General features: G+C 53.4%; 1 protein-coding gene across 3 annotated transcripts; it reads right to left on the bottom strand.

The window, feature by feature from the left end:
• Positions 1–798: 798 nt before the first annotated feature.
• ATG101 (autophagy related 101) lies at positions 799–7077 on the bottom strand. Of its 3 annotated transcripts, none has more exons than XM_082741416.1 (4): positions 6924–7077; positions 6553–6658; positions 3545–3880; positions 799–1500 (listed from the first exon to the last, which is right to left on the bottom strand). In XM_082741416.1, the coding sequence occupies exons 3-4, from the start codon at positions 3794–3796 to the stop codon at positions 1096–1098; spliced, it is 657 nt and encodes a 218-aa protein (XP_082597542.1). In that variant the 5' UTR covers positions 3797–3880; positions 6553–6658; positions 6924–7077; the 3' UTR covers positions 799–1095. The 3 variants fall into 3 exon arrangements, with proteins under 3 accessions (XP_082597542.1, XP_082597543.1, XP_082597544.1); XM_082741417.1 differs by having other exon boundaries at positions 3545–5078; positions 5183–6658; positions 6924–7068; XM_082741418.1 differs by having other exon boundaries at positions 6970–7058.
• Positions 7078–16703: the final 9626 nt, after the last annotated feature.

The raw sequence follows: 16703 nt of genomic DNA, 5'->3' as shown, positions 1-16703 counted from the left end.
AACGGCCTTCCCCATCTCCCAGGCCTTGAGAACCTCCTGAGTTCTCCCAATGCCCCAGAGATCAAGGGCAACACTTCACTATCACAGGGCCAAGGTGCCTGGAATGGGAGACACGTGCCAACACTTCCTGGCCACACAGCCACCTACCTGCTCCAGGACCTCGCGCAAGACCCCACCACCCCACACTCCATTTAGCCTGGTACAACTGCCCACATATAACCCAGAAGTATTACAAAAGAGGGAATAAATCCATAAGAAGTATATAAGGAGTTCACAGCTTGAGCATCCTGTTGTAGAAATGAGTGTGTTAACAAAGCAGTGTCCTAACAACCGGCAAGGCCCAGCCCAGTCTGGAAGAAGTGTCATCAGACACTATCTCAAGTTGGCCAATCTCTCTCCAGAGAAGGAAACCCCCAAACTGAGCTTTCTGGTACACGTGGGGACCTGTATGTGCACTGTGAAGACACAGAGGATACTCTTTGAGAATCACTGTGAAGCCAGTCCAGATAACATAAAAGCCAGGATATCACAGCTTCCTCAGGGAGAAGAAACAGCAGTCATATCCAAAAGCAACAGCTCCTCCTCTGTGTCATCATTCACAGGACTGACCACACTGACAACCGGGTGGTGAACACCTGCTTATGTGAACCCACAACAAAGTACCAACTGGTCAATTTTAATCTATCCCCCACCCTGTTCCCTTCATGTTGGAATAATGCCCTCAATGCACACCTGCATCTGCACAGGTCAGAGAGTGGTGACATTTCAGGGAAGGACATAGGCCCAGGGAGAGATGGCTCAACCCAAACACATTCTCAATTTTATTCACCATCCCAACGATGGCTCTTCCATACATTTGAGAAAGGGGGACCCCCACAGGGGTGCAGAAAGACAATGAAGGCCAGACTTGACCATGAGCAAAGGTTAAAGGGATGACCAAGGACTGGCAACCACATAACAAGGAAGCCAGGGGTGGCCATTCCAAGTCTCACCAAGGAGCCTAAGCAGGCTCCAGAGCCCCAAAGGCCCCACAGTACGATCCCTGGAAGCCAAGGTCTGTAAGCCATCCAGGAGAGCCCGTGGCTCCAGTAAGGCCTAGAGGGCAAGGGTGTCTTTGATGAGCCTGCGCATGGTGGTGGTGACCGAGGTGCCCAGGGCATCAGTGATCTGGAAGGAGATCTTGTATAGGTAGGGCTGCACATCCCGCAAGCCTGTGTCGAACACATTGTCCACCTCCGACTGCGTGGGCATCTTAGGCAGGTACTCGTGCCGGTTCATGACCTCCACAATGTTGATGACCTTCTCACAGAGCTTCTCGCCCACCTTCTCCCGGCAGATCTGCCGCTCCTGCTCTGTGGCCAGGGCGACCACGTGCACCTTCACTGTCCACACTTCCCAGGGGATGCACTCATCCGAGAAAGGCCAGCGTGACTTCTTCTTCTGGTAGAACTCCAGGGACATCTGCCCCAGCCCATCACCTCCAGAGTTGCGCAGCGCGTCCTGGGCAAGGAAGAGGATAACAGATGAGAAGGCCAAGTCACCCTGTGAGTGCCTGCTTCCTTCGCCCCAGGGAACTAGGCTCTCCTAGCTTTACTAGTCCTTCAGGGAAGGTAGGGAATGAGACGCACAGGGGGCTAAGGATTTGTGTGAAGTGACACAGCAAACTGCTGGAACAGACACAAGTGTTCCTAGCAAACCAACAAGATCTGTCTCTAAAGAAAGGCAGAAGAGGGAATTAAAGCCCAATGATCCTTAACTAGAAAAAAGGACACCAAGAGGGGCACCTGGGTGGCTTAGTAGGGTGAGCATCTGCCTTTGGGATTGAGTTCTGGGGGAGGGGGTTTGCCAGGGAGTGTGTGGGGGGGGTGTCCCTGCTCAGTGGGGAGTCAGTGTCTCCCTGTGCCCCTCCCCCCGCTTCTCTCTCTCATAAATAAATAAAATCTTTAAAAAAAGAAAAAGGAGGGGCGCCTGGGTGGCTCAGTGGGTTAAAGCCTCTGCCGTCGGCTCAGGTCATGATCCCAGGGTCCTGGGATCGAGCCCCACATCGGGCTCTCTGCTCCGCAGGGAGCCTGCTTCCTCCTCTCTCCCTGCCTCTCTGCCTACTTGTGATCTCTGTCAAATAAATAAATAAAATATTAAAAAAAAAAGAAAGAAAAAGAAAAGAAAAAGGAAACCAAGAAACAGAAGGGGGAAGGAGAGACCAGAGCTGGCTTCTTCCCCTTCTCTGAGAAGCAAATGAGACCATCTCGTCCAAGAATTCTGCCTAGCCCCTACCTCCAGTGGGTGTGGTGGCCCCACACTCATCCTCCTAGAGCAGCTGGGAGCCTGAAGCACCCTTCCATCTGAGTTAACACCAACTCGGCAAGTAAGGGTGCTTCCCCCAAGTCCTGAACTGTCCTTCAGGGGATAATTCTCTCCTTTGTGGACAGAGCAAGGTCACAGGTCATGATGGCTAACACTTCTACAAAGCTCACAGTAAAGCCAGGCTGGTTCAGGCACTTGACATATTTGACTCATTTAATCCTCATAGTGCATATGCCTCTGAGGCAAGTACGATCATCCTTCCCGTTTTACATCCAGGGAAGCTGAAGGCCAGGGAAGTCGCGTCACCTGCCCAAGGTGACACACCTGCTGGGTGGTACAGCCTGGCCCCTGAATCCATGCTCTTAACCATTATATGCTACGTGCTTCTCATAGGCGTCTATAGCCAGACTTAGGACAGACGGCTGACTACCACAGCCTCCCTTGAAGACGGACTGGGAAACTCTAAAGAATTTACCCTGTCTGCTCTCAGAGGGACAGGGGAGTGCAGTGAGGGGGAACACTGTGGCCTGGGGGAGGGGCCACGTCCTGCCATGAGCACCTGGCGCCCAGCACCGTGTAGGGGCTCTCCAAATGTTTGTGGAATGGAAGTCAGACAGACGGCCCTCCTCCTCTCACCTCAGAGATGGCACCTTAAAAAAAATTCCCCCTTACTTGAAAATTCAAAATAGCCACTCACTGAAACAGTGAAACACTATCGCCCTGAATGAATACAAATTCCCACTGCCCGAGGTGAGCAACGTCAGCAGCCTGGTGTGTCCCTGCCACCTTCCTCCAGGCCCACACAGGCACGCACAAACCTCGGCCACACTGCCCAAAGGGATGCTCCGCTGGATGGTGAGCGCCCGAGCCCAGAGAGCCTCCCTCTCGAGGAATTCCCCAAGGGAAAGGATTTCATGAAAGGGCAGGTGGAAGCCGAGAGGAGTCCATAGAAAGGGAGAGCTGAAGAGTCAGAGAAGAGCTCCAGCCTGGGGTAGGGGGATGGGCAATGGGCACCCGAGGGAACCCGAGGGCTGTCTGCTCTCCCTCCCTGGGGGGTTCTCACCAGCCTCTTCCCCTGCCCTGTCCAGAGCCCTCCGCCCCGCAAGGAGCACATCTGTTCCTCAGAACATGGAAAAACCCAACAGGAACACTCGTGAAAGGAAGGCCAGTCCAAGAGCAAGCCGGGGGGAGGGGGGAGACATTCGTGGTGCGCCTGCCACCCGCCGTGCCACACCCCTACCTTGAATTCCCCGACAACCTTGCGCAGGGCACGGTCCAGCTCCTCTGAGGAGACCCGAACATAGGTGAAGTCGATGAAGTCACAGTCCACATCCTGGGTGCCCACGGTGCCGATGGAGTAGGTGCCCTCCTTCTTGTAGTGGAACTTGCCGGTGCTTCGATGCAGGAGCACCGTGTGCAGCACGGCCAGCATGGCCTCCTCCACCTGCCGCCCCTCCACTGACACCTCCAGCACCTCTGAGCGACAGTTCATCCTGCAGCCAGGAGCCCGCACCCGCGGGCAGGACAAGAGCGAAAACAGGAGCCGGGGGAGGCTTCACCCCAGCCAGGGGCCACCCTGCAAGAGCAGCCAGGTCAGAGCACGGACACGTGACCCATCTGCTTCCCTCCTGGCCCCACCGCCTCTGCCTCCGTGGCCCTTCTTGGCATTCTGATGGCACATTCTGCCAAGGAAGGCTCTCAGATCAGAAAGGGAGAGAGCTTTCAAGTTACAATCCAAATACGGGCCAGGACTTGACCTCAGGACGGCGTCAAGCGCCATGTCCCGCAAAGGCTTGACGCCCTTGTCCACCACCAGCCACTGAAGGCGTGCACGGCCCCTGCCCCCGAGAGGTCACAGGACTGGAGGAGAGAGACGCAGGTGAAGGCTATCTGACTGGCCAGGATACGAGGCGGGAGTAAAAGCAAAGGAAGGTAGGAGTCTGACTTCCTAGGACCTTGAATGGCCAGGTTAAGGCACTCGGACCCTGTGCTGAGGGCAGGGAAGAGCCAATGCATCATGGTGCCAAGATCAGATCTGTGCAGCAGAAAGTGAACTGGATGAAAGGTGAAGGATGGCTCTTAACTATCTTGTGGCCAAAAACTGCTCTGAGCAATCAATAAAAACGATGAAGGCTGGGGGGTGCCTGAGGGGCTCAGTGGGTTAGGCCTCCGCCTTCAGCTCAGGTCATAATCTCAGGGTCCTAGGATCGAGTCCCACATCGGGCTCTCTGCTCAGGGGAAAGCCTGCTTCTCCCTCTGCCTCTGTTCGTCCCCATCGCTTGTGCACTGCCGTTCTCTCAAATAAATAAATAAATCTTTTTTTTAAAAAATGAAGACTGAGCTCTGCACCTAAGAGACACACACACTTCAAATCTCCCCTCATGCCAGGGCCATCAACAAACTCTGGGGTAAAAACTTTCACATTTAAGGCAAAAAGGCTGGGCAAGAAGTCCAGTTAGAGGCCACAACAGCAGGGACAGTTACAGAGGCAGCACAATGGGATGTGGAGGAGTAAAGTGCAAAGTGTGGGGATTTTCACATCCAACAGTCCTGGGTTGAACCCCAACTCTCCTACATCTTGTTCTGTGACTGCAAGCAAATCACTTAACCTCTCTGAGTGTGTTTTATCTGTAAATTTGGATTCTTGTGATCAAGAATGATCAAATAAAATAAATTAAAAAATCAAATAAATCAAAAAATTTTTTAATTAAAAAATCAAATAAAAAATCAAATAAAAGATCAAATAAAATTTACAGTCACTGGTTTTATCCACTCTTCTACGGTAGAAGAAGTCTACTGAGGTCTTCTACGGTAGAAGAGTGGATAAAACCAGTGACTCTAAAGCCAGACAGTCTGGCTGCAACCCCAGCTCTACCACTTGCTCACTGGGTGACCCTGGGCAAGCTACTTAACTCCTATGTGCCTCAGTTTCCTGAATCTATATAAAGGGGATCTATAAAAGCTACCCTGAAAGGACTGTCCCAGGGAGTGGATGAGTTAGCATCTATAAAGCACTTAAAGCAGTATCTGGCAAGTAGTAAACAGTAAGTACCAGCCACTATCACTCACAATGGTATCATTGTTGCTGAGAGAGAACACAGGCTATGACACAGCACTGGTGGACTGGGTGCGAAAGAAAGAACATACCTGAGGACCAGACCTTGTAAGTAACTGAATATGAGCCCCAAAGGAGAAGAACAGTCACATTTCTTGCTGAGCATTCAGCTTACAAACCTGCCCTGACAGAGAACTTACCACCTCTCCCAGCAAACCATTCTGTCTTTGGACAGCTCTACTCAGGTATTCCTTCTCCAGAAGGAATCCGCCACTTAGTGCTTCAAACCCCTGGTCACAGTTTGGATATCAGAAGCCACATAGAATAAGTCTCCCTTTTCCACTTATGTGCCTTTCTGATATCTGGAGACAACTCTTACCCCTCACCCCTACATCACATCTTCTCTGGCAGCTCTCCTCTAAGCGTATTTCAGTCTGTCTCAATCCCCATTAAACAGCAGTGCTCAGCAGTGAACACAGGGCAGTCTGTGGACAGCTCAGAGATCAAGCTGGCTCTGCCTCTCACTCGGCTACCAGCGAGGGTCTACCTGACCTAGCAGTCATCCCTTCATAGGTATTATCCTGTCTTGGCTCTCCCCCAGACTGACCGTTCCCTGACGGCAGGGACTAGACCCTACTGGAAATTCCATGCCTGGAACCTAGTACAAAGTGACTGCTCAGATCACCATGATCAGAAGCCTCCAGGTCCTTCCAAGGGTTGCTGGATCAGTTTCTCCTACATCAGGAGGAGTCAAGCTCTGTCGCTCATTTCTGCTCTCTACAGTATAATTCCCTTCAACAGCTTCCCATCTAGAGGCTCCCAGCTCTGGCCCAGCTCCCCCTTCTTCCACCACTTCCCCCACAGGGGTCTCCCACAAACGTTCACCCAGGCCACTTCTTTCTTTGGCCCCACGCCCAGGATCTTCCTAGGAAAAAGCTGTTCTTGGTAGCACTCCTTCACAAAGTCGGTACTGACCAACCCCAGCCTCCTTCCCAGAGCAAGCCACATCTTGTCTGTGATGAACCTTTCTGTCCCCTTCCCCTCACCCCTGCCTCCTGTGGGCGGGGAGTCTTCTCGAGCAGAGCCTGGGAAATCTCATACCCTCTGATTCCCCCCACCCCAAACGCCTCAAGGCCCAGGTCTGCAGAGCACAGCGTCAGCTTGGAGCCCAGGGCATCCCCATGCCCACTTACGCGTATAGGTTTGAGCGCAGGTCCTTCAGGTTCGGACCATGCCCTTGCTCGTCCTCGCGCGCAAAGGCGCCTCGACGTCCGCGCCGGCGACTGAGCCCCAAAGAGACTAAAAGCCAAAACAGAAAGCTCAACGTCAAGACACTCTGGCGGGCCCCAGAAAGGACCTTCCACCCGGGTCCCGTGTCTCCCACCGCCACCACCCGCGACCCGCCGAAGTCCGAGGTTCAGGGAAGAAGCTGCCTCCTGAGGTCCCGGGAGGTGCGCGGGGTGGAGGGGGGGCGGGGCGGGCCCTCCCCGCGCTCAGCCTGGCCGCACTCGGGAGTTCCAGGCGCGCCGTCCCTCCGGCCGGCCCGGGGAATGCCCGCGCTTACACAGGGGAAGGGGACAGACGGTTAGTCGAAACGGTCCCCCACCAACCCAAGCCTGCGTCCCAGACCCGACAGACAGCGAAACCGCGCTCCTGAGGCCGCCCGACCACCGCGGCAGGAGGTGGTGCCGGCGGCGGAAGTCCGGGCCTCCGCCCCCCGCCAGCCGGGCAGGTCCACCGGCTCCATGGGCCTCTGGCGGGGGTGCGAACACGCCCGGCCGGGCCCGACATCAGCGCAGCCGCCCCCATAACTTACAGCCACGCCAGCGGACACAGAGGGCCACAAACTGCTCCGTGAAAACGTGCTTCTTTTTGTCTTGATCACTTCTCGGATTTTTTTTTGATTCGATAGTAAAAAGTATCTCCCTCGTTTGGAAGAGTCCATTCAGCCCACCACCGAGAGTGTTGTTGTGTTTCGGCTGGAACCACGCACTTCCGCCATAGAGATGGGTTGGAAGGAGAGGCCAATGGGCTCTGTGCTGCCTCCCTAGACGGAGAGGAGTCATCGGCGATGAACCAGCCTCTGGGTCGCATGTCTGCTCCCCAACTCGGGGCGCAGAGACCTGGACGTTCCCCCAAGATGAAGGGAACGCCATCTGGAGACGTGGCCTGGAGATGAATCCGGGCTGGTGCGCTGCGTGATGCTGGATGGATGGCCGAATTAGCTTGTCCAGAGTGCGTAGTAGAATCCCTGGTCCCTCGATGCTGGAGAAAGGGGCTTAAACTTACCGTGTTATCTTCATACAGGAGCGCTACTTGGTGCTTGACCATGACCGATCTGGTGACAGCTCTTGTAAAGCTCATAATTCTGCCATTGCCCCCTGTGTGAGCCTCTTGACGTCACTCCTTCTTTCTGACTTTTTCCTCTATAAATGGGGTGCTGTTGTGAGGATCACAAGAGATAATTCATATGAAAGATCTTTGTGGAATGTAAAGTGTTATACAAATGAGTACATTTTTAGTGCTCTGTAACTTCCAGGAGAATGTTTGGTTTTCCGTGTAGATCGTGAGCCTAGGGTAGGCAGAGGTCTGTCCGTTTTTGTTCATGCCCACAGAGCCTGGGATGCACCAACAGAGACTCACTGGCCTGAGTTGTTTACTTGAGGATTAAGATGCTCATTTTCCTAACACACTCTCTCAAAATAATAATATATTTATTGAGTGAAATGTAGAGAGCATGATTCTAAGTGCTTTATGTGTGTTAATTTAAGCTTCACGATGATCAATACTAGAAGGCAGATAAAGACACTGTGGCTGGGAGAGGTTAAGTAACTTGCCCAAGGTCACCCAGTAAGTAGCAAGCCTGGGGTTCAAATGCAGGATTCCATACCTCTACAGAAGTTCTCTTTCTGGTTTCTCCATGCACTACCATTCTCCAATACACCCCACTCAAAGCCTTCTCTCTAGTGGGAAGATGTTCTGATGAGTAGTGTTTGCTAGTTTTCTACAATGGCTGATTTGAAACTATGGGACATCCCTGAATGCAGAGCCCAAAATGAATGAAGGATTACATTTTGATCATCGGTAGTTCAATGGACTCACCCAAACTGGTACCAGCGGGCTCCAGCACATCCTTTAGGACTGCCCTCTCCCACCAGCTTTTCTTTCTTTCTTTTTTTTTTAAGATTTTATTTGTTTAGTTATTTACTAATTATTTATTTATTAATTTGTGATCGATTAATAAACAAAATAAATTCATTTATTTATTAAAAATTTTAGAGAAATGGGTGGGAGACTATGAAGGGAGGGTGGGGGAGGGATAGGGGAGAAGAGGGAATCTCAAGCCAACTTGGCACTGAGCACCCGGCTCAGTCACGTGATGCTGTGATTTCCCCACCTGAGCTGAAATCAAGAGTCTGGATGCTTTAACTAACTGAGCCACCCAGGCGCCGTCCCACCAGTTTTTCTCAACCCCGACACTACTCCTTTTCTGGCTGACATTCCCCTCCTCATCAGTTCCTTATTCCCTCACCCTTCTCTCCATAGCTGGGCCCTGGTGCAGGCTTGGTCCCTCTGGTTTGTCTCTGTCCCAGGTGTAGCCACCTGTCCCCTGGCAGCATCAGAGTACCCCCCAGGGCCTCAGGAAGGAGAGGCCTTATAGACCTGCCTTATAGACCAACATATTCTGGAGCGGGGACTTAACCAGGAGGAATCAGCATAAAATATTGAGAGTGTCTGAGGAGCCAGAAGAGGGAGACTGAAGGAAGTAGAACCAGCCCTGGATGGGTGGGGGGAATCAGAGCCTAACTCCCAGAGACTGCCAGTCAGGGAAGGGAGTGGCTGATCTCTCCTCTACCCCTGACACCCTTCATCTCAGGGACCTTCGAGACCACAAGCCTGACATCATCATCACTACTACCCATCACTGAGCCTTATTAGGCACAATGCCAGCACTTCGAATGCACTATTGTGTTGATTTCTCTAACTACCTTTGAAGGTAAATGAAATTTTCCCCCCACTTTACAGATAATGAAACTGAGGCTCAGTGATATGTAATAATTACTTTGATAGCTAATTTTATGTGTCAACTTGCCTGTGCCTCAGAGTACCCAAACATTTGATCAAATGTTTGATCAAATATTCAAACATTTGATCAAATATTCTGGGTGTGTCTAGGAGAGTGTTTTTCTGAACGAGATTAACATTTGAATTGGGTAGACTTGAGTAAAGGGGACTACTTCCTCCCCTAATGAGGGTGGGCCCCGTCCAATCAGTTGAAGACCCAAAGAGAATAAAAGCTCTGACCCTGCCATGAAAAAGGAGAACTCCTGACTGCTTTCAAGCTGGAACATTGGGTTCTTTTCCTGCTTTCAGACTTGAACTGAAACACCTACTCTTCCTGGGTCTCCCGCTCGCTGACATTTGGAACTATATCCCAGCTTTTCTGAGTCTCCCACTTGCTGACTACAGATCTTGGGACTTATCAGACCTCCATAACCACATGAGCCAATTCCTCATAACAAATCTCTTTCTATAGCTACACATCCTATTAGTTCCGTTTCCCTGGAGAACCCTGACTAATACACTTGCCAAGGCCACACGCTCCTCTGTCCTCATTCCACCCACTGCTGTCCCTCCTCCAAAACTCACCCTGTCCCTGGAGCCCTTCCCGCCCGTGGCTGAAGCTGAGCCCCCTCACCTTGTCTCTGGCCAGATGCTGGCCAATCCTTGCCTCCTCTTACCTCCCTAAATCCTTACAGGGCTGTTCCCACTGCACCTCAGACCTTGGGTCCTACAGCCACATGGGTGGTCCTGTCAGGGAGGGAGGGTTCAAAAAGCGAGACTGTGTGGGGCCGCATGGGTGGCTCAGTGGGTTAAAGCCTCTGCCTTCAGCTCAGGTCATGATCTCAGGGTCCTGGGATCAAGCCCCACATCAGGCTCTCTGCTCAGTGGGGAGCCTGCATCCCCCCCACCCCTGCCTGCCTCTCTGTCTACTTACGATCTCTCTTTCTCTCTGTGTGTGTCAAATAAATAAATAAAATCTTTTTTTAAAAAAAGTTAGACTGTGTAGAATGAATTACCCCACCCTATGACCCTCTCTTGATGATCAAGATGTAATCTTTTTTATTGTTTTTAGAGATTTTTTTTAATTTTTTATTTTTTATAAACATATATTTTTATCCCCAGAGGTACAGGTCTGTGAATTGCCAGGTTTACACACTTCACAGCACTCACCAAAGCACATACCCTCCTAGAGATTTTATTTTTAAATAAAAATACAACCAACACGGGGCTTGAACTCACGACCCTGAGTTCAAGAGTCTCACGCTCTACAAACTGAGCTAGCCAGGCACCCCTTCAATCATTTATTCATCTACTTATTCATTCATTCATGCCAGACATATGTAGCTGTCCACATGCCACGCCCATGTCATATCAAGGGGGACAGTGTGGCCCTCTGGAAGCTCAAATTCTTTTTTTTTTTTAAAGATTTTATTTATTTATTTGACAGAGAGAGATCACAAGTAGATGGAGAGGCAGGCAGAGAGAGAGAGGAGGAAGCAGGCTCCCTGCTGAGCAGAGAGCCCAATGTGGGGCTGGATCCCAGGATCCTGAGATCATGACCTGAGCCGAAGGCAGTGGCTTAACCCACTGAGCCACCCAGGCGCCCTGGAAGCTCAAATTCTTGCAAAGGAAATGGACCAGGGGCTCCTCCTGGACTGGAGAACGCAAGAGCTGGTATGAAAGAAAAGGCAGCAGGCTTTCCAGGGCTGGGGATGGAGGCTACTGCTGTCAGTCTTGACTGGGGCCTGTGGGAGAGGAAGTGATACATTGAAGGTGGGCAGTGACGGGACACTGGGAGAAAAGTGGGACAGCTGCAGAAAGCACAGGACAGCGAGGTGAGGGATGGGCCAGAAGAGGTGAGTGGTTCCAGAAAGAAGTGGAGTTTCCGGGAATTATTCAGGGAGGGGGGTTCCTGGAGAAGGGGAAAGAAAAAGGCTTGGGGGAAAAGTCTCCTTGAGAGCCTCTCAAGGCTTGAGAGGGTGGAAACTGAGGCTTGTGGCGCGGGAGAGGCAAAGACAGAGAGAGCAGACTTCTCAGTCAGAGCCCGACGCCACAGGCAGCCAGGCAGCTCGGCGGCTAGCTGAGGCCCTCTGAGCCTGGCCGGCAGCTGAGGCCCATGGAGGGACCTTGAAGGCCAACCCAAGACCTTGGGAGTAGGCAGCTGGCTTTGCATGGTGACTGTGGCCTTGGATGGCCCCATCCCAGCCTAGTGTGTGCCCTGGGGAGAGCTGAGCCCTGAAGCTGGGCCTGCAGGCCACCCCCCCAGTCGCTCCGGAGCTGACCCCAGTGGCGTCACGGGGAGTGACTCAAGCCCCATCAACAACAATGAGTGGGACTGACGTCAGGCCGGGGGCTCCTGACGGTGCCTAGCCTGGCCGGGTGACCAGCACCCTGTCTCCTGACCCTCTCACCCTGGTCAGGCTGCAAGGCCACCAAGGATCAGCTGTCCCCTTATAACATCTGCCCCCCTGGGATCCAGGGCAGAGACTCCTCCATCGCCCACCCCCACACCCCCTCCTCCGAGGCAGAGGAAATGGCTGGGCTTCCGACAGTGTTGCAGAGAGCGTGAGAAAGAGGCACCTCCCAGCCCCGACCTCGTCAGGCAGACTCTAGACCTGGCCTGGGCTGGGAGGTAGCATGTCTGCTGTCCGGGGGACGTGGGAATCTGTGCTTCGCTGTTGGGGAGCAGGGGTGGGTATCTTTCTCTGGGAAGGTCTATGTGTTTGTCTCTCTGGCCAAGTTGGGGTGAGGATGGGGCTTAATTTCTGTGTCTATCCTCAGGGGTAAGGGCTCTGTCATCTCTCTGTCCTGCAAGGTCTACGCATCTGTTCCTTTGGGAGGCATGTGTGTCTCTGTCCTCTGGCCCAGAGGAGTCTGTGTGACTGTCTTTGAAAAAGGAGAGGGTATTTACCAGCGTAACTCTGGTTTCTCTTGTGACTCTGGTGTCTTGTCAGGCCAGAGACATCCATCTATCCTCACAGTACCCCAGTTATTCAGGTTGGGGTCCAGATCTCCAAGGGCTGGGCTGGGTTAGGGCCTCATCCCTCTGATGGCCCAGACTAGGAGGGCAGGGACAGTCGGCACCCTGCCTGGCTGGCTTGCACTGGGCACTGCTCCCTGCTAACACAGCACGTACCACACCCCCGCCTGGGCACTCCCCTCCCAGCCCAGCTGCCACCCCCAGCCCCGGTGGCGGTGCCTGAGTAGGGGCCAAACAATGCCTGGTGCCTGGGTCAGATCTTGAGGAGACCTCAAGGGCCCCCTCCCAAGCCTGGTAGGGTCAGGGCCCAGCAGGAGGTGGAAGGAACCGGGGTGGTAGGGAGAATAACCGAGCATGGGCCGAGCACGGGCCTAGGGGTGCAGGAAAAGGGGCAGAAGCCAAGGCCAAAGCTTCCAGGGCCTTATGGTCCTCAGGCCAGCTCTGAGTCTAGCTGGGGGCCCTGGAATGGGTCTCCTGCCCTCAGAATGTCCCTGGCTATGTAGGGAAGGAGATACTGGGGGAGTGGAGGGTGCTTTGGCTCAGCCTTGCGCTAACTCCTTCCTGCCCTCACAGCTAGAGGCTGGAGGTTTCCAAGTCCCACTAGCCAGCCTAGACCTTACCCCAGCAGCCCCCAACCTGGGGCCAAGGCGGGGCAGGGCAGCAGCCTGAGCCTGGTGCAGGGCTGAAGGCGGAAGTTTGGCACTGGGCTCTGGCTGCTCCAAGAAGGACACAGTAGCTGGCAGCCGCAAGGCCAGGCTTGGTAGGGCTGGACGGTGGATGGCCAGAAGCTCACCCCCTCAGCCTCATCTTCTGAGGAGGCCAGGTGGTTCTCGGGTCTCTGATGCAGTCGGGAACTTTGGTGGGGGCTGAGGCTAGTTCAGATTTAAGCTAAAACTCCCTGGGACTCCCCAGACCTGGCTGTCCCGTAAAGGGGACCCAGCACTCCCCTCAGCGGAGACATGCCTGACACAGCTGCCTCAGGGCTGCAGAAGGACATCCCTAACCACCTGCTAACTGTCCAGCCACCGCAAGCGGCCTCCCACCTGACAGCCTCTCACTGGCTTCCCTCCGCAGCTCTACAGTAGGCTACCACATAGCCCAGCACCCTGGACACCCAGAGCCGATCATGTGGCACAATACAGCTCAAGTACAGGGTGGCTGCCTGTGACCTTCAGAAGCTCTTCAGCCTCCATGAGGCCAGCCTTTGCCACCTCCCTCCATAACCAAGTGCCAGTGGCCAGAGCCCAGGTAAGAGGCAGTTTCCTCCATGCCAGGCCCCTGCCTGAGGAGGGTTATCAAGCACAAACTCTGGGGTATACAGAGCCACCCCAACCCCAGTCACAATGGCACCTCAGGGCTGGGGAGGGGGCCAGGGCCCCTGGGCACAGGGCCCAGCGTGGGTGGGGTAGGGGGGAGACAGGGAGGCAGGCTTCCTGGGTCTCCATGTGAGGACAAACAGCAGGCTTTGAGGCCTTGGAAAATCCCGCCTGGGATTCCAGGCCCTGCCGGCGTCACTGCCTTTTGACTATTGTCCCCGTCGGAAACGGGCCCAGCCCCCGGCTAGCCGGGACAGAGCAGCCATTGTGAGGCCCCACCAGGCTCAATGCCCCCTTGTTCGCCCTCCCAGCCCCTAGCAAGACTGGGAGGCCAGTTCTTCCAGTTGCTCAGTGGAAAAGAAAGAAAGAGCCTGCCTGCAGGCTCCAGCCCTTGGGCGGGTCAGGGCGGGGCGGGGCGGGGCTGGAGAACTCTGGCCTCCCACCCAGTACCCCAATCACCAGAGTACTGGAAAAGGGCCACCATCCCCGATGGAGCTTCTTTCATTTACAAAGCCCCTGGGCAGGGAGACCTAGGGGTTAGGTATCTAGACACACCCTGCGCTGCCACGTAGAAGCATAGTGACCTTGGGAAAGTCATTTCCTTTCTCTGCCTTTGTAAAAACTATAGCTATGATTTATTGTTTGTTGCACACCAGGCACTGTTATGAAATACTTTGTATACATGCATTCATGTAATTATTGTCACTTTATGAAATAGATACAATTATTTCCCTGTTCATAGATGAAGACGCTAAGGCACGGAGGTATCCTAGTAGAAATTCTCTAGCTAGAGCTGGAGCCAAGATTTAAAGCCAGGCAGTGGAGTTCCAGGGTCCTGCCTCTCAACTGCTCTACTGGGCTCCCGGCCCGTGAGGTGGGGATAACCACACTTTCTTCATGGGGTGGTAGTGAGGGTTAGAAAGGACAAATATCACGTGAAAAGAACTTGGTGGGTGATGGAACCTTGTACATGGTAGCTCTTACCATCGCTATGGGGCTTAGATATCTACACAGACCAAGAGTCTCCAGGGCTCCCCCCATACCCAACCCCTGCTTCTTTTTTTTTTTTTTTTTTTTTTTTAAATATGGTGGTTTTTTTTTTTTTTAAAGATTTTATTTATTTATTTGACAGAGAGATCACAAGTAGGCAGAGAGGTAGGCAGAGAGAGAGAGGAGGAAGCAGGCTCCCTGCTGAGCAGAGAGCCCGATGCGGGACTCGATCCCAGGACCCTGAGATCATGACCTGAGCCGAAGGCAGCGGCTTAACCCACTGAGCCACCCAGGCGCCCCAAAAGGCACATTATAGCTGATTTGAAAGGATTTTTTTTTTTTAAGATTTTTTTATTTTTATTTATTTGACAGAGAGAGATCACAAGTAGGCAGAGAGGCAGGCAGAGAGAGAGAGAGGAGGAAGCAGGCTCCCCGTTGAGCAGAGAGCCCGATGCGGGACTCGATCCCAGGACCCTGAGATCATGACCTGAGCCGAAGGCCAACCCCTGCTTCTAACTCAAGCCCCTAAGTGGCCCTTTTGCCTTCCCCAAGGGCCTGCCCTGTACTCCACATCTGTATCCATGCTAGAGTCGTGGGTATGGAAGAGAGTGACCCAAAGGGAGAGGCCTCAATCCAATCCCACAACTGGTGGGAGATTTCCCAGCAAGCTCTCTGTTCCTAACCAGAGTACCACTCCCGGACCTACCTCACTGAGTGGATGGGGAAACTGAGGCTCAGGGAGGAAGAGGAGCTTCTCAGAGAGTAGCATGGAGTTGGGAGGCAGGGCTGAGAATAGAAGCAAATCTCCAAACTGCTCCCCACTCCCCCCCCACCTCAGGTCTGTCCCGCACCTTGCCGAGTGTGTGCTTTGACAAAGGCTCATTCAGGCGCTTGGGCGGGGGGTACCAGGGATACATGCTGGAGGTGGTAGTCGCCATGCATGCGGCCCAGGGTTCCCCACCCCAACCACATGTGGACCCTGCAGAAGGCCTGGGACTGGACTTTCTTCCTCGAACCCAAGCAAGGGCATGTGGTTCATAGCTCCTTGGAGAACCTGCGGGCTGCGGCTGGAGCACTGGGAAAGACTCTTGATTCCATCCTCGGGAGCAAAGCCTTATATTGTACAGCTTCCATCCAGTCAGGGGCCACCAAGGTGGAGCTTCAGTGTCCCAGGCCAAGGGTTGTGAGGAATAGGTGTAAGAGACTGTGCTTTCTGGTCTCCTACAAGGTCCTTGAGGACTCCATTCAGCCAGCCAGACACTGAGCTCAGTGAAGGGGGCTGGACCCTGCTAGGCTGGCCGCTATCTGGGCCTCAGGCTGGGGTCCATCTAGGTTCCTGTTTCTCAAAAAAGTGGCCCTGAGACTCACACTGGCATCACTAGCACTTGGTCAAAGTGTTTGGTAAAAGTGTGGACTCCTGGGCTCTCCCACTCAGCAAATTGGAGTTTCTGACACAGATCCTAGGAATCTGCCTTTCAAGCCAGCTAAGCCACTGATGAGCTGGGGAGTTGGGAGGACCTACGTAGGGGCATCTGAATACAGATAGGAACCCCAGAACGATCTTCTTCCCGAGGGCCACCAGCAACCTGGATGTTATTGCTGGGGTGCTAGGCAGGTGGGGATTGTAGAAAATGCAGATGGAAAAAAACTTGTACTAAAGCTAACACCATCCCAGGCTGCCCTGTACCCAGCCCCAGGCACCTCCACCAACGTTCCCGGACTCCCACAGGCAACGCGAGGTGGGCTGTGTCCCTCACCTTGTCTTATAGATGTGGAAGTCCAATCAGAGACCATGGCCCCAAAGGAACGGTGACAGCTGGAGTGACCCTCTTGCCCCTCAGCTCACCGGCCTCCACCACGAGCCTCTGTCCATGAGGCATGGGCTTATCAGAGCCTTTCCACGTATCCAAAACTAGTTTGAGTGCTTTGCGTAACCACCCCAAGAAGCAGGGGTCATGATTATCTACACCTTTTAGAAAAGTGTAAACTGAGG

This window comes from Mustela nivalis (genome assembly GCF_964662115.1).
Source record: "Mustela nivalis genome assembly, chromosome: 7".
Taxonomy (NCBI): Eukaryota; Metazoa; Chordata; class Mammalia; order Carnivora; family Mustelidae; genus Mustela; species Mustela nivalis.
The sequence above is the reverse complement of the archived record's forward strand: the minus strand, read 5'-3'. Positions and strand labels throughout refer to the sequence as shown.

Coding starts and splice junctions, on each gene's coding strand:
- ATG101 (XM_082741416.1), bottom strand. CDS start 3,796: ATGAACTGTCGCTCAGAGGTGCTGGAGGTGTCAGTGGAGGGGCGGCAG. Junction 1,501..3,544: donor AGGTTGTCGGGGAATTCAAG/GTAGGGGTGTGG, acceptor TTCCTTGCCCAG/GACGCGCTGCGCAACTCTGG.